At 46.7% G+C, this 20,616-nt stretch overlaps 1 protein-coding gene across 1 annotated transcript in view; it reads left to right on the top strand.

Moving 5' to 3' along the window:
• The first annotated feature begins 8,263 nt into the window (after positions 1-8,263).
• Positions 8,264-20,616, top strand: part of PDLIM1 (PDZ and LIM domain 1) — a 45,614-nt gene continuing 33,261 nt past the window's right edge. The window contains exon 1 of the mRNA XM_029245322.1: positions 8,264-8,480. Within this exon, the coding sequence (XP_029101155.1) occupies positions 8,385-8,480 (96 nt within the window). The 5' untranslated portion in view covers positions 8,264-8,384. The remainder of the gene's footprint in view (positions 8,481-20,616) is intronic.

Raw genomic sequence — 20,616 nt, 5'->3', positions numbered from 1 at the left:
TACTATTAAGAGCACCCTCCCTAGCCTTACTTGGTTCCTGCCCCTCCTGGGTCCAGTCGTGGTCATACTCCTCCTCTCCTTTGGACCCTGCCTCTTTAGCCTCTTGGTAAAGTTCGTGTCTTCTGGGTTACAACAGTTCCACATCAAAATGATGGCTATGCAAGGATTTCAACCCATACCTCCCTCTGACTTAAAACAAGAAGCTGTCTTGCCCCTGGGGACAGGGGACAGTAAAAATCCAGAGATTTTTACTCCCTGACAGGCAGGGTCGATGCCCCTGCTCAGCTCTGAAGCAGCTACAGGAGACGGACCATTGCCCTTCTGCTTCCCATAAGAATATGGGAGTAAAATCTCTGAGCAGGGAATGAGACAGGAGGGAAAGGGGCAGGACACAAACGCTAGATAATGAAGAAGGGGTGCAGCTGTTGGAATGTGATAAAGACCAGCTGGAATAAGTTGAAACCAAGGTGGCTTTGAGAATAGTCCAGTCATTGACCTTTAGCTCATTATACCTTCATTGTAATACTAAAAGCACTCCCCCTTACACCATGACAGTTCCGAGGAGGACCAAAAAAGGCCAAAAAGTGGGCAGTGGCCCAATTCCTGGGAAATCCCTACCATGCCCTGACATAGCAAGGATATTCCTCCCACTCGTTGGCCTATGAAACTACTTAACCTATAAAAACCTACGAACCCATGCCCCAGGGCCGCTCTCACTTTTTGAGACAGTCCACATTCTGCCTGTGAAATGTGTATCTCTCTAAACCAATTTGCTTTCCCTTTACTCTGGCTGCTTTTGAATTCTTTCCCGCTTACGAGACCAAGAGCCCTCACTTGGGTCCACCCTAAGGACTCCTGCAGATCCCAGGATGTGACATTTCCCTCTCCTGCAATACGCCCACCACTTATTCAAGCACTTTCATACTCTCTGCATAAAAAGCTAATCCGGGCTCCTCTTGTCCCTATCCTGCTGCAGCCCTAGAATTTCCTTAAGAAGCCCTGGTTCTTTTTATGGCATTTAGAAACCAAGTTCAGGAAAGCAAGCGTACTCATTGCTCTGGAGTATCTTTGCTCCTAGGCCTTTTTGGCAGGAAAACATGCATGCAAATACGCATAGATATACATAGTTATTTAATACACACACACCTACATAAATGTATATCCATAGTTTACTTATTTATTTTGTTTATCCCCTACACTAAAATGTAAGCTCCACGAGGGAGAAAATTTTCGTCTGTTTTGTTTGTTGTTGACTTTTTAGTGCACAGAACAGCGCAGAGTAAATGGGGAGTATTCAGTAGGTAGTTGTTGACTAAAACAGAAGAAACAGCCCCAACAGGCTAAGCAGTTTGTCAAATCCTCGCAACTGACCAATGACAGAACTCTCTTTTTAGCATGCTTCCAAGACCCAAAGTAGGAGCTAATGTCTGGCTGGATAGCACATGTCTTCATGGTCATTTTTCCACCTTAATTTTTTTCTGGCCTCTTTTGCCTCTAGACTTTTGTAATTTGTATCCCCTCTTCCTACCCTCTGGGATTTATAACCTCAGGTGGTCAGTGGGTAGGAGCTCAAGGCAGAGACTAGGTGGCTAGTCCTGGAAGTAGGAGAAGACCCCAGGCTCATCACCCAGCGGTGATGGCTGAGACACCTCCTCAGCCTGGAATGTGGTCTAATACAAGGAGTGGGGTGTCCAGGTGTGGTATCTGAAGTCAGTTATCATTGCTAGCGTACCCAGCAGCAGCCCTGATGCTACCCAAGAAATGACCACACAGAAGCAGAGCATCAGAGATAATAGAAGACAGACCCAGAGCGAGCGGGTGGAGACCCAACAGAGAGGAAGCCAACCTCCGGGAGCCCTGGCGTCATGGAAACTGGCCCTGCCGCTCTATCTGTCCTCAAATGCTATAAATAGTCAGTTTCAGTATCAGCCATGGCCAGACCAGGCCAGCACCACGATCAAACCCTGAGAAGAAATGGATTTGGGGGAGGAGGTCACAGAGAGAGAGAGAGAACGGTTGGAACGGGAGGAATGAGATGAGATGGAGGGAAAGCTTTTGCCTGTCCCCACTGCACACCACAGCAGGCCTCTGGCACTCAGAGCCCACCCCACAGAATTTTCCAGGCTGCCCATCACCCAATAATGCTGTTTCACCAGACCATCCCCCACCCTTCCTACTACTTTGCTCTGTTTCTGCTGCTCAGTATGGCCTTTCTGCCTCCATATTTCTTCATACTTTTAAAGCTTATCTCAATTTCTACTTCTTCCAAGGAGGAAGTCCAAAAAGCCATCCCCCAAAGACTTCTAGTCTAGTTGAGTTGCTGACACTTGGGCTGTGGGTGTCCCTGTTAGTGGAGAAGGAAGATCTGGCCCTTGGGGCTTCCATGAATTGTGGACATGAGGTGTCTTCTGGGATCCTAGGAACCCCTGAATAACCTCCTGTCCCTCCCTTTTTCTGTTACAAAGTCCTCTGGACCCTGTAGCTCCTCCTCTGCCTCCCCAGCCCAGACTTTTCTCTGTTACTTGGTTACTGAGTGATTTTAGGGAAGTCTCTTGACCTCTCTGGGCCTATTGCAGGCTGAGTTCTCTGGTTCCAGAGACAGAGTGTCTAAACAGGATGTTTATTAAGGAGAGCCCTTGGGCTCAGTGCCTGGGGGAGGGAGGGAGAGGAAGCTGGATTGGGCAGAGGGAGAAGCTGAGCTACAGGGATCTCTGGAGCCATAATGACCCAACAGAGTTGTCCCATGTTGGGCCCAAATGGCTGGTCTTTTATCCCAAGATCAGTCATTGAATGCAGGCAGTCTGGGGTAGGGCATGCCCGTGGGCAAGGCTGCTCTCTGCGGCAGTGGCAGTCCCTAAGGGGGCTAAAAGTTGAAGGCTGTCCACCTCCCAGGAACTGGAAAAATAAGTCCTTCCATGAAGGGGGACCTGGGCAGCGCATCAGTGCCTCAACTTCCTCCTGTAATAAGGGCATCACGGGACTTCCCTGGTGGCCCAGTGGTAAAGAATCCGCCTTCCAATGCAGCAGACACGGGTTCGATCCCTGGTCGGGGAACTAAGATCCCACATGCTACGGGGCAACTAAGCCCACGTGCCACAACTACTGAGCTTGCGCACCTCAATGAGAGATCCTGCGTGCCACAAACTACAAAGCCCATGCGCCCTAGAGCCCGCACACCACAACTAGAGAGAGAAAACCCATGCGGCCACAACTAGAGAGGAGCCCGTGTGCCACAACTAAGACCCAACGCAGCCAAAAAAATATATATATATATATATGTATATATATATATATATATTTTTTTTTAAAGGGCATCACAATACTTCACTGGGCTATTGTGTGGATGAAATACAATATATGTCAAGTTCCTAGCACACACTCTCATAGTCACTGTTTAGTAATGGGGACAATGTTTATTAACTGGGTATTGGACTAGGGTCTGTTGGGTGACTCTGACCCCAAGCCACTTTTCCTCTTTTGGGGGGAGGTGACCAACGGGTGGGTCCATGTACGCTAAAGATTCAAATTTAGACTTTTGAAGTTTTTCCCTATGAGGTTACATATAAAGCCATTGAAATATAATAACAGCAATGAAATATGTTAATCATACAACTTTAAATTTAGGTATCAGGAGGTAAATCATATTTTTTATTAATCCATTAATTATCTCGTGAACAACACTATTAAAACAGCTTCCTGTCTGCTAGGCACACGGCAGGCCTTAGATCTGCCAATTCATCTGTCCACACTTTTATCAGCCCGGAGGGGACTTCAGCCAGGTCAGGTGTCCAGGTGTCCTTAGGGCCCGACGCTCCACAGAGCATGCTCCGTGTGGAATCCGACAGGCGCCCAATCCCAAACGGCCACTTCAGGATCCCACCCCTTCACCCCACCCACCACCCACCCCTCCCCCTGGGGCCGGAGCAGAAAGCGGGAGAAAGTAAAAAATTGGGCGTCCGATTCCCTGACCAGTCCCTGGCTCAGCCGAGGGCACCTCCCCCCGGTCAGCCGTCCTGGAGTGTAGTGGGACCAGCCGCGCGTGGGATCCCAGGACAGGACGCGCTGACCCTGGGAGCGGGGTTGAGGGTTGATGGGGACCAGACAGTGGGGATAGGACCTACCGGGAAAAGATGCTTTGTTTTGCAAGCTTCTGAGCTTGGCTTTCGGTTCTTTTTAGAGAAAGAAGAAACAAATCGCTGTGATGTCATTTGACCAGGGCACCCCGGTCAGCTGCACCGGTTTGGGGATGGGGAGCCGCTGCGCCCTGAGCCCAGTTGGCCGCTTCCGGCTCTCTAGCCCCTGGGCAGAGCCGGCCGCAGATCCCAATGGAGGCTTGGAGCCTGGGAGTCACCTACGCTCCCTCTTGGGTCAAGGCTCAGTCCCAGAGCGGGGAGGGGTCATGGCCGCGATCTCCAGGAATGGGAGCTCTGCAGTCCCCTGAGCGGGTCCAGGACTTGTCCTGGAGATTAAGTAAGTCCGTATGTAAAGGCTAGTACAGTCCTACTCTCACTGTCCTTAAGAAATGGGGCTGTTATTCCCTCAGCACAGTGGCTCTGGAGGGTCCTGGCAGTGGCACCCTGGGTGTGGGAGTAGCCAGCTCTGCAGAAGCCCGATGGTGGTGGTGGGGGAATCCGCCAGCAGATGTCACCCACCCTGTCCACCTTGTGAAACTGGCCTGGGAGGTACCCACTATCTCACTATCCCCTGACTTCCTAGACCATTGCTCCTCTGTCCTTTTCCTGTCCTTGCTTCCATTTCTTCAGCATCCTCTCTACCCCACCTGCACCCCCTCATATGCAGGTATTTTAATGTAGGCCGTTTAGGGTCAAAAAACTTTCATGGAGTTCATTATAATAATAATAGACAAGGCAACTGAAGTTCAGAGAAGTTGCTTAAGGCCATTCAGCTGGTACTCAGTAGGAGTCAAGGGTGGCCAGTGAGGGAATTGCAGAGTTTGGATTAATAAATAATGGTGTTTAAGATAAAACAAGGTTGCTTGTGTTTGGGGGTCAGAGCTGTCAGTCCATCACTGGGTATTTTCTGAGTACATGCTGTGTGCCCAGCTCAGAGCTGGCTTGCTGGAGCAGGGAGAGGGAGATCAGAAAGATAGAAGATGAGGTTCCCTACCCCCAGAAAGACTAGCATTTAGTCTGCATCCAAGGAGTTGAGGCCATTTAATTGATTTTTGCTCTGAAAACTTTACATCATTGTTAGAAGAAATTATTTTAAAAATTTTTCTCCAATTACATCTTCCAATACAAAGTTAGTTTTTGTACTTTCTCCTAATTTTGGGCAATAGGTAGACATAATTTTTATTTTTCAACATGAAATCTATAATTTTGTTTACAAATAATAATTGGTTTACCGATAATTTTGTTCCACTCTTTTTTACATATCTTGAAAACACATTTCCCTGCCTTCTCAGTCTTTTTTAAAATATTTATTTATTTATTTAGCTGCATCGGATCTTAGCTGCAGCACGTGGGCTCTTAGTTATGGCATGCGGGATGTAGTTCCCTGACCAGGGATCAAACCCAGGTGCCCTGCATTGGGAACGTGGAGTCTTAAACACTGGACCACCAGGGAAGTCCCTCATAGACTTCATGATTATCATTTTTATGCTGCATACTATTCCCTCATATGGCCATACCATATTTAGCCACTTTTCTGTTGCTGCTTAATGCCAGTTTTTTTTGTCATTATAAATAATGTGACTATAAATATCTTTGTACATAAAACTTTTACCTCTTCTTTTAAATTATGTCCTTGGAATTAGTACCCAGAAAGGGGATGGCCTGGTCAGAGTGTTGACTGTTTTATAGCTCTTGTTATGTAGAGCCAGAATGCAACTGACAACATTTAATAACTAAATGAAGTAACCTATGTACTTCTGCCCTATATCTGAAAAGAATATTGTATAGAATAAGCACTATTGGCACCCACGATGTATCAGGTCCATGCTAGCAGGACACCTGGGGATGAACGAGAGGCAGTTCCCACCTTTGGGGAGCACAGAAGCTGTGGCTCTTCAACCTTTTTCTCTTCCTAGGACACAAAATATTCAAAACTTCTACCTATCTTAGGGCAGACCCAGAATTTGGCGATTCTCCCAAATTCTGCAGGGACTTGAAACACAAGCATGTCTTTAAATCAGGAGAATCTTAATCAAAGAGGGTATAATTTTTGGCTTCGATGAAGCAGGTAGTTGACTCCTGGCTGTAACTCCACATTCCTTTTTCTCAGATTCAAGAACATCAGGATGTCTAGAGCCTGCGCTCCACAGCAAGAGAAGCCACTGCAGTGAGAAGGCCTCGCACTGCAACGAGGAGTAGCCCCCGCTCACCACAGCTAGAGAAAGCCTGCACGCAGCAACGAAGACAACGCAGCCAAAAGTAAATTAAATAAATTAGAAAAAAAAAAAGAATACCAGGATGGGGAGTTGGGGGGATAAATTGGGAGTTTGGGATTAACAGATACACACTACTATATATAAAATAAACAACAAGGACCTGCTGTATAACACAGGGAATTATATTCAATATTTTGTTATAACCTATAATGGAAAAGAATCTGAAAAAGCATATATATCTGTATCACTTTGCTATACACCTGAAACTAACACATTGTAAATCAACTATACTTCGATTAAAACAAAAAAAGAATATGAGGATGCAAGATGAGAGGGATGGATAGATGACATAAAACGACTCTGATTTCTAAATTCAAGCAAACCATTCCCAAACCAGGCATTTGTGCTGTGACACAACTGGACAAGTAAGATGATCCTTTTATGTGTACATCTGTGCACAGGGCTTCTGGGTAGGTAGGCCAGGATCACAAAGAGACAGAACACTGGGGCTCAGGTGCCAGGATGAATTGGAGCCAAGAAAACTATGAAGAACCTGGGACCCAAAGGTCATAAGGTTGGCCAATGTATTGAGTTCATTAAATACTATGTACTAGGCACTATTATTAGGCGCTGGGATACAGCAGTGATCCAAACAGATAAAAACCCCTACCACTGGGGAACTAATGCTTAGGGGTGACCGGGAAGTAGAAATAAGTGAAATATTGAGTATGTCAGATGGTGATAAATACAATGGGAAAATAAAAGCAGAGGAAGGTGACAGGGTGTTCTAGAGAGGAGGTTTTAAATAGGGCTTTCAGAGATGGCCTAACTGAGATGATGACATCTGAACAAAGGGCGAGCCTTAGGATGTCTGGGAGAAAAGCATTCCAGAGGCCCTGACGCAAAGCCTTTGAGGCAGAAGCAACAGGCCAGTGTGGGCTGGGAGCAGCACAAGGAGATGAGATCAGAGAGGGAGTTGGGGCCATTCTGTGGGTGGCCCTACAAGCATTTTAGGCATTACAGCTTTACTCAGAGGGAAGTGGGGGACCCAGTGGACAAGGAGATGTGGTCTGATCTGGTGAGGAGAACGTACTCCAGGAGGAGGGGGGCAGAGCCCAGTTAGGAGGCTACTGGCAAGTCAGCAACCCAGGTCTTGGTACTCAACCCAGTTCCCTTTCCACGCACTTGGCCCGTCTCAAACTTGAGGTGCGAATTGTTGGGAACGGCAGAACCTAGTGAATCCAGCCAGGGGGAAAGGTTTCTAGGAAGGTTTTTAAGTTCACTTACAACTTCGTACGTTGGTCTCATTCGCACTAGAAAAGTTCCAGTGTGCGGTTTTAACACGGGGAGCCTGGGCGACCGTCCAGTTACACCACGGACAAGCTGTGTGGCTTCTGGCAGGTCTTCTAACCTCTGGCCGACCCAGTTAATTCATCTGTAAAATGGAGCTATAAATGCCCTGACTGCTTCATATTTTCAAACGATATCACTCGAAAGCACCTTTGAAACATCGTTGTCGTTTACAATAAAACAAATGTGAAAATGGAGCTGACCTCAAAGGGATGGCTTTGTACAGCACTTCCAAACTCTTTCAAAAGCGCCAACCTTTGTCTCCTTCGAGGTCGCCGGAACCTACTCGCCCCTCACCTAGCGCCCGCGGCGGGGCTGGGAGTGCAGCCGGGCGGCGGCTGGCGCGGGAGGGAGGTGGCGCTGGGGGCCGGGGCGGGGCTGCTGAGATCCCGAGCCCCCCGAGCTGACCCCAGGTTCTTTCTGCCCGACTCTTGGCCAGGCCCTGTGCGGGCGCCGGGGCGGGGAGCAGCTGCGGGCCGCGGGCGGGAGGGCAGGCGTGGCAGGCGGCCGCGACGCGGCCTGGGCGGAGCCGCCCCCGCCCTCCTCCCGCCCAGCTCCCGCCCGCCCCAGGCTCCCCGGGCCCGCGCCACGCTCTCTTTCTCCGACAGCTGCCGGGGAGCCCAGCGCGCCGCTCTGCGTCCTGCCCCGTCTGTCCCCGGGAGTCGCCGACCGCCGTCGCCGCGCCATGACCACGCAGCAAATAGCGCTCCAGGGCCCGGGACCGTGGGGCTTCCGCCTCGTGGGGGGCAAGGACTTCGAGCAGCCTCTCGCCATTTCCCGGGTAAGAGCAGCCTGGGACGCGCGGGGAGCGGGGCCATCCCGGGCTGGGGAGCGGCGTGACCCAGAGGAGAGCTGGGGCGGCCAGGGTGCCGCGGGCGCTGTCGGAGACGGCGGCTTCCGGAGCCCGGGACGGAGCCGGGGCGGCCGACGCAGCCAGGTGCGCCAGGTGCGCCGAGCGCTTTCCGCGCACCTCGGGCCCGCAGCCCCCGCCGCGCTTGCCGGACGCCGCGCTCCCAGGCGAGCCAGCCAGCTGCGGAGCACCACTTACCGCGTCCGCGGGACAGAAAGGCGCAGTTTTCGTGCCTTCGCTCCGGAAGCGTGGCCGGCGCGTGGACGCGCTTTGTCCGCGGGTGAAAGGCTCAGGGTCCCCGCAGATCCCGCACGCTGGGAGGTAGCGCTTCCCCGTTCTAAACAAGCCGCAGAGCGGCGGAAAGCAGTTTGGAAGCAGCAGGAACCACCTGGAAAGTGAGGTGGAGAGGATGGGAAGTTTACTGGGGCGGGGGCGGGGAGGGCGAATGAGGTTAAACGCAACAATCGAAACAATTAGTTTCTCACTCTTTGGACTTGATCCACGGCCAGGTTTTACTTCTCTAATGTCTTTTGGAGAAATGGCGGGATTTTGGAAACAGACCAACCCGTATAAACCCTCTTGGACATTCCGCTACTTCGCGGGAGATGGCCGTGCCATATTTCTGCCTGGCATTTCGGGATTACCAACTGATCGGACCTTTTCCCCCATAAATAGGGCTTCGGTGGGGTTCCCACCTTATGTGTTTGTCTGGGGGAAGTTGGTGCTTGAAAAATTCTCAGAGGGTCCTCATCTGTTTGGAAGGGCCCAGGTTCAATCGGAGACGACCAGGTCCATCATCCCCAAATAAAGCGGAAGCCCGAGGGAGACCCAGACTCACTGTTTGGAGGCCCAGGCTTTGGTCATCTTGCTAAAGGCAAGGTTGATGTCCCACTGAGAGTTGCCACATTCAATGTGCCACCAAAAGGCGGGCAAGAAAATTTTTTTGAATGAAAAAAGGGAGCGTAAACACTCTCTGGTACCCAGCTTTTATAGGCCTATCATTCCATTCTTGGGCTCATCTGCTTGCTGAAGATGACCCTAGACCTGCCTCCCCAGCCATCTGAACATTCCTCCTTTTTGTTAGAGGGGGAGGGTGGAGAGGGAAGGGGAATATCCCTATGGGTCTTTTTGACTTAGGTGCTTGCCTCCAGCCCCCGAAAGAATATGGTGGGAGGCGCAGGAAGAAAAGAATTGGGGCTTCCTCTTTGGCTTCTCTCCAGCCACAGTCCTACCCACATTTCCTTGCAGGTGGGCCCTAGTGTAGTGATGTCTTCTCTGACCATCCCACTCCCAAAAGGGGCAGGTGCTTCAGTTCTTAGGCCCTGTCTTCCACCTGCTGTCCCCAGGGGACAACTTCGATTATTCTTGCAGGTACATGCTGTCTTCCCAGCCACCAGCCCGATTCCTCAAGTGCAGAAACTGTGCCTTCCCCAAATCTGGACCCCTGCCCCCAAGGCTGGCACCGAGCTGAACCTGGCTGTGCCCAGTAAATCTTTGCAGGCTTATTAATAAATGCTTATCCAGGGAAGGCACATTTAGACTCGCTTACCTCATAGTCCATTTGTCCCCACTCTTTGTGTCTATAATTAACCTGTCAGCCGGCTCAGCTTCTGAATTTATGTATGACATGAAACCCTTTCTTAAGAACTGGAGAATATGGCTTCCTCCAAGGAGCCAGAGCTGGAGCTGGAGGGACAGAGTGGGGGTGATTAAAAAAAAAAAAAGAATTGAGAATATATTGGCCATCTATTAAAAGGGCAATTACTGCCTGCCATTTTAGCTGGCTTTAAAAGACTTAATGCAAGTGGCCCTGTGCAGGAATGATGGTATGGGGTGGAAAACACAATACTGTGAATTCTTTAGTTTGTACCCTCATCTGTTTATTTTTTTATTAGCACATGTCTCATGAGCATATAGCATATTCTAGAAACTATACAACAAAGCCCTGGAGTCCCAGAAATGAAGAAGACATGGCTCCACTCTCAAGGTGTTCATGGTTTAGTGAGGGAAGCTAATCTTTATAACGCCCTGGGTTGTGCTTTAATTGAAAAGTGAAAGTGACTCAGAGGAGGTGACATTCTCTTGCTGACAGTAATTTACCTGTTTATTCATCTCATTATTCCCACATGGAAAAAACATGGGCCTCCTAACTTCCTGGGAATGGGAAAGTCATTGTCATAAAGGGTCCCTGAGGTAGCTGTCTGAGATCTGGTATAGGTCTGATTTTTGCTTCTTACTTGAGCTGTACCTGGGGTGAGTCTTCTACTGTCTGTGGCTGCCTTTTTTATGTCTGCAATGGGGATAACTCTAGCCATTGGCTGTGAGTTAAGGTATGTGAGATTGCTCTGTAAACAGTGAACAGTAGTGAGGAGGTGTGAGCATCCGCAAAGTTATACACACGTTCTGGTTGGTAGGTGTGCTAGATTCATCATTCGGGGCAGATACAGTTTGCTATGGTTTTGTATATGCAGACTTTGAGTCTCCACACCAAAGCAAACCATAAAATTAGGCTGGGAAAGGAGTGCCTTTTATTTAAATAGCTATGTTTGCTTTCTCTTGCATGAATTATTCTGGTATTGGCGTCATTCTTTTGTCAAACTACTAAAGCTCCTGAATATAACTCTGTAATCTTGTATACTTGAAATTATTTCTTTTTCTTTTTTAACTTTATTGTGAAATTAAAAAGTCATAAACTAAAAATGCACAGCAAATGCTTATAAAGTAAAGACCTGTAGAGTTACCACCCAGGTCAAGAAATAGAACATTACCAGGACCTCAGCAGCTCACTAACCTGTACCTCCTTGTTTTTAGCCAGTTTCTGAACAGAAACAAACAGAACACATTTGTGTGTGTGTGAATAGCTGCTTTTGTTCCTCAATATTTTCATCTTTGTTATTGTGATACACTTAAAAAATTTCAATCCAGCTCTCCAACTGTGAATGGACATAAACTATCTTTCTTCCTTTTACCAGTTTCTCATTTAAGCCTCTACCTTGGACTCCCTGATGTCCTCCTTGGACTCCTGACACATTTGCAATTGTCCTCTGAGATTTTTTTTCTCTGTCAGTTCCTGCTCCAGGTCTACAGTTGTCTATCTCCTTGAGTTGTGGTATGTTTTTTTTTTTCCCCATGTCAATTTCTTATTTCCTCTAGTTGCTTTTCATGGAAGTCTTCAGAGAATCCACAGCCAGGCCAAAATTGCTGCGGAGTTTATGTTGACTGTTTTTCCTCTCGCAGCAACTGACAAAAGGCAGGAAGGGGCGGGGCCAGAGATAAGGGGATGCTCTTGGTGGGAGGAGTCGCTCATTTGCCTCTTGAGTCCTGGGGAAGCCTTTGCTAAGAGCCTCTGGTTTTTGCTCAAGTATCCTAAGGAGTGTTTAATAATGGATACTCTGTAGTCACAGGGTCTTTTCTGACTTTAAAGAGTGTCATTTCCAGACTCAAGAAGGCTTGCATCATGTCCTTAAGGTCGAAAGAGCAGGGCTTATCTGTCAGATTGTGAAAAGTGAGAATTGTCCATAAAGGCTCATTATGCATTAATGGCCCTTGCTCTGTACTCCCTCATTCTGTGAAATTGATCACCTGGGAAATATTAGCTGCTCCAGCTGATCTAAGGAGAGGAGGAAGAGGATGAATTACAGGGAATGGCTTGGAAGTGAATGCTTGAGCCTACGGGCATGAAATTCACCAAGCCATGTTATGTCCCTTTGACCAGAGACCCTGCCCCTTACCTAAAATCCTGGATGCCAACCTTGCTGGCTTGTCTTTGAGGAGGAGAGAGTGGAGAATGGTGTTAAGGTATTGCAACAAGGCAGATAATTGAGAGGACGTTATCATTTAACCCCTGAGATCACTCTTCTACTCTGATCAGGACTGGGGAAAGCACCAGAATTGCTCCTGTGCTGGGACTAGTTAGGAGTGGCTTCCAACCTATGCTCATTCCCTAGGCCGTACCTTGCCATTGCTCCCTGGAGGAGAGGAAAATGAGTATTCTTTGCCTTTTACAGGGGAGAAGCTCAGTGCCCATAGGTTAGGTAATTTGTTTGAATTTACAAATTTTTTCAATGAATGAACTACTTAACTTCTTTGTAAAGGAAAAGGTAAAGGCTCGTTTAAAAATGAGCAAAAGGCTATGTCAGAAAATGAATTTTTAAAGGATGATTTGACTTCCAGTATGTCTCAGAGGAGAGCCTGGAGAAGCTTCCAGAACTTCTGTATGGTGCCTGGTAGAGTGTCCAGGGCAGGAACTCAGGCTGAACTCCAGTCCTGAACACCACACTGGGTGACCCCAGGTATGTCACGTGCCTTCTCTGGGGCTCAATTCTCTGTAAAGATAAATAAAATAATAAATAAGTAAACCAGTGGTTTTGTACCCTTTGAATATGAGGGCCCCCTTTTTTTTATTGTTAAAAAGCGTCCCAACCTCTCATATGACATTAATTGCACCTTCAACCACCAGTTGATGAGAAAGCGTAATATGAATTCAGAAATGTTTTCAGATGAATTTGGGTTGTGTTATTCATCTGTGAATATCTATGCCCAAATGACTCTTATGTTAATCACAAGAGCCTCCATTTACACTTGGAAGATTTGTGTGAGACTATTTATTTGATTGGCTTGCAGCAATGACCATAGTTAAACTGTATATGACTTTTTATATGCCAGGCAGTGTTCTAAGAGCTTAACATAGTCTTTCAGTAATCGTCACAAGTATCTTGTGAGGTAGATACAATTAAGATACCCATTTTATAGATGAAAAAACGGAGCCATGGAAACATTAGGTACTTTGCCCTTGTCATACAGTAGTGAGTGGATAGAACTGGAATTTGGCTGAGCAGTCTGGGTTCAAAGCCCATAGCCTTAACCTCTATGTCATAATGTTTTAACAGTAGCTAATATGTTTTGAATGGCTGCTCTGTGCTAGGTGTGCACTTGCATTATCTTTTTCTGTACTCCCCACAACCCACGACACAGGGACACAGGACACACAATACATACAGTAAATTGAAGAGCTGGGATTTGAAGCCAGACAGATTGACTCCCAGGCCAGCTTCAACCACAGTATTCTGCCCCCTGATAAGCTGTAACTGTCAATATTTCATTGATAATAATATTACCCAGCACCCAGGTCTGAGAAGTGCTAATGGCGGGGCAGTCATCAACATGAGGGGTAGGACTCTCCTGGGCTCCTCACCCCAGAGGCCCTCATGCCCATGGGGGTTGGCTGGGTTGGCCTCAGCCTGAGTGCCCCTGGAGCTCAGAGCATCCTAGAGAGCAGCACCTCCCCTTCCTGTTTCTCCTGAAAAGCTAGAAGCCATGGCCCCACCTGGGAGAACTGACAGACCAGCCACAGGATTCCGTGGCCGTGTGGGCAGGGAAGAACAGAAGAGCCGAGGAATTGGATGCTTTGCCAGAGAAAAGCCTCTGTAGGTGGCCAGGAGGGGATTTGGGGGCAGTTTTTATGGCAAATGAAGATGACCAGGGAGAGGACAGATCCACCTTGCCCAGCCAAGGATGGGCCTGCAAAGTGGCGGCCAAGCCAAGTCCAGAACAAAATGTACCCATGAAAACCTCAGACGAGAAAGGTAATTTCTGTATGGCACTTAGCGCCCTGTGTGATTGTTGATACTGTTATTAGCAGTGACGTGGGTGACGTGGAAAGCTCATCTGTGACTGAGGTGCGTGGTGTATTTTCATGTGTAGTACACTGCCTTCTCAGTAAATGCCATAAACATGAAAAACACCTTTCCGAAGAACACTCTGGTCTTGTAGGAGGCCAGGTTCTTGATCAAGGACTCGGCCTAATTTTAATAGATATGACTACTCATGTCTATCAGATAAGAAGATAGGACATAGGTATGACCTATATAGGATAAAGTTGTCAAATGCATACAGATAAATAAAATTCAGGTGATGCAGCAATGATTTACATCCATTTCTTTAAAAAAATTATATAAAAAATAAAAAAAATACTTACACTTCCACAGCTGAACGTGATCAGACCCTATGACCCAACAATTCTCCTAGTTAACTGCTCAATAGAAATGTGTCCACATGGCACCAAAAGACATGTCAAGAATCTTCAAAGCAGCACTATTCACGATAGCCCCAAACTCGGAACAGTTCAAATGTCTAACAACAGTGGAATGGAGAAATAAATGGTGGTATATAAAAATGTATTTATAAACATATAAATAATGATATGAAACACTGCAGCCATGAGAATGAAGGAATTACAACCATGCACAGTGACATGGATCAGACAGGCAGACATATGATGTTGAGAGAAAGAAGCCAGACATGAAGCATGAATACCACATCATTGCAATTATATAAGATTAATCAGGCAAAATTAATCTATAGTGTTAAAGGTTGGGATCACAGTAACCTTTGCCAGGAGGTTAGTGATGGGAAGGAGGCACGAGGGGCCTTTGGAAGTTCAGGTAATGTTCTGTTTCTTTATTTGGTGCTGATTCCATGGGTGCGCTTTCTTTGTGAGAATCCATCCAGCTGTTTATTTACTATTCGTGTCCTTTTCTGTATGTGTGTTATGCCTCAATAAAAAACTTACATAACAACCCTTGTGCTTATTATAAAAGATCAAATAATATAAAAATGTGGACAGCGCAAGGTAAACGCCTTCCAACACCTTTCCCCAATCTTACTTCTCAGAGGTAAACACTGTTTAACGGTTTGCTGCAAAACTTCAGACATTTTTCCATTCGTGTAGCATTTTTAAAAATCAAATTACCATGTCATGGTGAACTATTTGGATGTCACTGCTTTGTACTTTCTGCCTTATTTTTAATGCAGCAAATCAAGAATTAAAGCCATCTTGGTGTCATGGGAAAATGAAGTCTCGGTATCAGCCTGATCTAGGTTCAAACCTTGTCTTGTCCCTATATTAGCTGTATGTCCTCAGGCAGGGTTAAACGCCTCTGAAACCTCAGTGCTCTCATTTGTGAAGTGGGAATAATAGTCCTTGTCTTCAGAGGTTGTAGTGAGGATTAAGATGATGTCTAGAGAGAGCTTAGCACTATGGCTAACACATAGAAGGTGTCAGGATACAGTGGTACTATTAAAAAAAATATATTAGTGGTAGCTACTGTGTATTGAGTGCTTATTATGGGCCAGACATTGTTCTAAACTCTACAAATGAAACCTCATTTAATCCAGCAACAAATGAGGTTGACCCTATTATAAATTTTATTTGATAAATGAGGAAACTGAAGCAATGGAGAGTGTAACTGCCCAAGGTTATGTGTTTAGTGAATGGTTAGGATTTGGGTTATGGGTGGTTGTCATTGGGGCTGTTTAAAAGCACACGGGATTCACTGGGACTTGTACAGGGACCTTTGAGAGACTGATGACTTCTTGATCAATTAGTCAAAGTATTCTACTTTGCTATCTGCTTTTTAATTATATTCCTACCTAAGAAATGATGGTTGGTCTTTCAGACTAAGAGCAATAAGTCTCTTTGATCGGCCACCCCTTAGCGTTAATAGCTTCCTTTTGCAGCGAGTGCGAAGTGAAGCTGGATTACGGCATAGCTCAGCTACTTGGACCTGAACTACTTCATTGCCTCATTTTCTTAAGAAAATGGTTATGGAGTAACCAAGAACATTTTGAAACATTCTTGGGGTTTTCAAGCCAACTGCATAAGCTCATACAGCTTCTGTTTCTATAATGTGGCTTCAAAGTCTGTGCCATAGCCTGGGCCCACAAACAAAGAGTCAGAAGTCCTTGACTAAGGAGAGTTCAAATTACGCATCTAAGTGGCATACTGCAGGGGCGGGCTCTGCTTTGTCATCCAGCTCAGAGTTGTTTAAATTTATACCTAAATAGGGACTTCCCTGGTGGCGCAGTGGTTAAGAACCCGCCTGCCAATGCAGGGGACATGGGTTCGAGCCCTGGTCTGGGAAGATCCCACATGCTGCGGAGCAACGAAGCCGGTGCACCACATCTACTGAGCCTGTGCTCTAGAGCCTGCTAAGCCACAAATACTGAGCTCGCGTGCCACAACTGCTGAAGCCCATGCACCTAGATCCTGTGCTCCGCAACAAGAGAAGCCACCGCAATGAGAAGCCTGCGCACCGCAATGAAGAGTAGGCCCTGCCCGCCGCGACTAGAGAAAGCCCGCACGCAGCAACGGAGACCCAATGCAGCCAAAAATAAATAAAAATTTTAAAAACATTTATACCTAAATACTTGGACACAGCCATTAGTTTGAAGGAGGTTGTCCCTAAAGGTGCATGGCACTGAGATTGAACGTGAATTCCAAATTTCTTTATTCCAGTCTTGTTTGTATAATGTTAAAAATTATTAAGTTATCATTATTTAATATTAATACACCCAACTTGTAAGGTGATTTATAGCACCAAAATACATGGCTACAAAATTTCAAACAAAAGAACACACTCCATAAGATGTAACAAAAAATTGGGGGTCTTCCCTGGTGGCGCAGTGGTTCAGAATCCGCCTGCCAATGCAGGGGACATGGGTTCGAGCCCTGGTCCAGGAGGATCCCACATGCCGCGGAGCAACTAAGCCCGTGCGCCACAACTACTGAGCCTGCGCTCTAGAGCCCGTGAGCCACAACTACTGAGCCCGTGTACCACAACTGCTGAAGCCTGTGCGCCTGGAGCCTGTGCTCCGCAATGGGAGAAGCTACCACAATTAGAAGCCCTCAGCAACTAGAGAAAGCCCGCGCACAGCCACGGAAGACGCAACGCAGCCAATCAATCAATAAATTAAAAATTTGGAACATAGAAGAAGAGATGTGCCAGGACCTTTCAATGAGGTGGTTTCTGTAATTGCATACTACATTTAGCTGTGAGTTTTCTGGGGGAGGCAAAATAGGAACCATGTTAAGTTATTTAGGCATCTGGAATGAAATAACTTCTGCAGTACTCCATTTGCATTCAAGGATGTTGACCAGTGTTGTAGGGGTTTTTTTTTTTCTTTGTTTTGGTAAGAGATAGGAAAATACTATTCTAATGGATGTTTCTTTTCTTTTTTTTTTTTTTTTGTCCTCGCCCCACGGACGGCATGTGGGATCTTAGTTCCTACCGGGGATGGAACCCCTACCCGCTGCAGTGGAAGCGCAGGGTCTTAACCACTGGGCCTTCAGGGAAGTCCCTGGATGTTTCTTTTAAGGGCCTTTTATGCATTTTAATAGAATGTAAGCCTTGAAGTTGTCTCTGGAGGCGCTGAGATCTTAGATTCTAAGTATTTTTTTTGTTTACCTGGTTAACTTCGTTCAGGGAGACCTTTGGGGGAAAAAGGCTGGTCAGCATCTCCCTTGATGTTTCCAAACCTAGTGAGCATCAGAATCTTCTGGGAAGCTTTAAAAAATAAAGATTCCTGGGTCACACTGTGTAGACCAGGGGTCCCCAACCCCTGGTCCTCAGACCAGTATCTGTCTGCAGTCTGATAGGAACCGGGCCACACAGCAGGATGTGAGCCTCATCTGCCGCTCCCCATCGCTCGCATTACTGCCCGAACCAACCCCGCCCACCCCATCTGTGGAAAAAGTGTCTTCCACGAAACCGGTCCCTGGTGCCAAAAAGGTTGGGGACCGATGGTGTAGACTCCCCTCAGTAGATCTGAAGTGGGATGTAGAGATCTATTTATATTTTTAAAACCTGAGAGGATCTGACGACCAACTTGTTTGGGAACCATTGCTTCATCCTTGCCAATGTCAGTTTCCCCCTGAGTTATTGGCGAGCTAGGTCAATTTCTGGTCTGAAGTTTAGATGCCAGTTCCAAGGGTCAAGGTTAACAACATTCTGTGAACATTCAGGAAATTGACCTGTATTCCTGTCTGCAGAATAAAGTCAGAGAACCTTTGAACAGGGACAGTTTTTCCCTTGGGGGTGTGGGGTGAGGCTGCTTCAGAACTGTTTAAACTGTTTGACAAGTATTTGGTTAAAACCCCCATCTCTGTCAAAAGAGTGGCAATACAATTTATCATCCAGACTGAAACACACTGTTGAAAATGAAATGGGGTGCTTTTGATAATTAAGCTGGGAAAATCTGTCACCATCCTGGGCAAACCAGGGTGTCTTGTAGTCCTAGTCATAAAACATTTCTGCATATAATTTTTTAACTAAGTCAGTGGTCACAAGCACATTTGCATGAAGGGGTTCGGAGACAACATAAAAGAGTTTTGACTCGAGGGTGAGGTAGTGGAAAAATTAACAGCTGCAAGAAAGATGCTAAATGGCAGCTGGTCCCAGGTTTCTGTGTTGGGGGCAGTAGAGCATGGTGAGAACTGACAAAATGGAGAGTGTCTGCCTCAGCTAAAGGGGGCAGAGTAATTTAAATTTTGAAAAGCCAATATTGTAGACTGGATTTATTTCATGGGCCTCCTCCAGCTTTCAATCTTGAGCTTAGGGAGTTAAAGGAACCCAATCTGGCTGTCAATCAGACACGTAATTTTAAGTGGACAAGTCCTCTAGGGGAAGCCAGCCTCAGAATGGCTGTCCTAGAGGCTGAATTGTCGACCCCTCGAATGGGTCTGCTTCTCTCAACTGCCATTAGGGAATATCTGACAAATACAGTCACCTTAATCTCAACAGGGCTAGGGCTCATTGGTTGTTTCTTGGCAGTAACTGGGCAGTTGAGTCAGAGGCTATGTTTAAACTCCTTTGTTGTTCCCCGTTGTTTTCCAGATAAAGTACAGTCTTGTTAAAAAGAAAATGACAGAACTCTTACAGCCTGGTCTATTTTTACATCTCCAGACTCCTCCCCTTCCTCTCCCTTCACTTCCTGTGTTTTATCTGTGCCAGTCCACGTGCTATTCCAGTAAATTGCCATGCTCTTTTCTGCCTCCTGTAGTGCCTTTGCACAGTTTTAAACAATGCCTCCTCCATGGAGCCTTCCCTGATTTCACCTTTAGGCTCCCATTGCCTCTTTACTTGTTTCTAGCATCAGCTGTTGTACATACCTGTCTGCCCCAGGAGATTGTGAACTTGACAGTGTGCTCTGCCTAAATCATTTCAGGTAATCCTCACAACAGCCTTTCGATGCCTGGACTGTTGTCACCCCTGTTTCATAGGTGAGAAGAGTGAGGCACACAGAGGTGAAACATCCCACCCAAGGGTACTTACCTCACAAGCACCAGAAACGGGACTTGAACCCTGGTCATCTAACTTCAGTAGCCACATCTTAATAAGCTACACTGTCTTTGAGAATGGACTTAAGGAATGTCTGTCTGATGAGTGAATGAATGAAAGAAAGAGGTAACAGAGGAGGGATAAAATAGGTATATGCCATAATACGGGGGAAGAAAGTCATCTTTTCATTTGCTGTGGCCAGAGGGTATGCATCCAGTTTTGTATAAAAGCAATATTTAGTTATTTAGATGTAAATCGAAGAAAGTGGGAGAGCCACATCATAGTCCTATTCTGCGCCATTTAAAAGTGACATTCTATGAACCTTCTTTTGTGTTTAGAAGTCTGACGGCAGTGCACAGGCTTTAATGATGCAGTATAGGATGGATGTACAGACTGGACTCTGAGCAAAGTGTCTGCCTGCGGGGGCAAAGGATGAGACAGGCACGAGTGAATTCTGCAGAAGACGGCAGATTGTTCATTAGTGGAAATTGTGCCTAACCCCATTTATTCTCAGGCATCGAGAGTTGTGTGATCAAGCTATATGGTCCCTGGGGAAGAAAGCTGGAAGAGGGTTTTTGAGAATGTCCATTGAACTAATCAATGGGCCTGTTCCTTTGGAGGAGAGTATAGGACTTCTGTTCTAGAAACTGAAGCTGATTCCATTCTGAGCCGGTTCTGATGGAATTTGACGGTCAGGAGGAAATCAGAACAGACAGTGGGGCGTGCTGGGTTAGGTGGACGGACCTCGGAGCCCCAGAGCCCGCCACTCACCAGCTGTCAACCCGTTCCTCCAGTTCCTTCTCCATGATGATGCAAATAATGTTGGCTACCTGATAGTATCTCAGGAGGACTGGGAAATTCTACCCTTGCCAAGCAAACTGTGTTTGACACATAATTAGCGCTCATTAACCGATAAATACTGCTATGGTTGTGATGAATAGTTCGTGTGA

Source organism: Monodon monoceros, unplaced genomic scaffold (assembly GCF_005190385.1).
Source record: "Monodon monoceros isolate NGI ecotype Baffin Bay Population unplaced genomic scaffold, NGI_Narwhal_1 Super_Scaffold_4, whole genome shotgun sequence".
Taxonomy (NCBI): domain Eukaryota; kingdom Metazoa; phylum Chordata; class Mammalia; order Artiodactyla; family Monodontidae; genus Monodon; species Monodon monoceros.
This window is presented reverse-complemented; position numbering and strand designations above follow the sequence as displayed.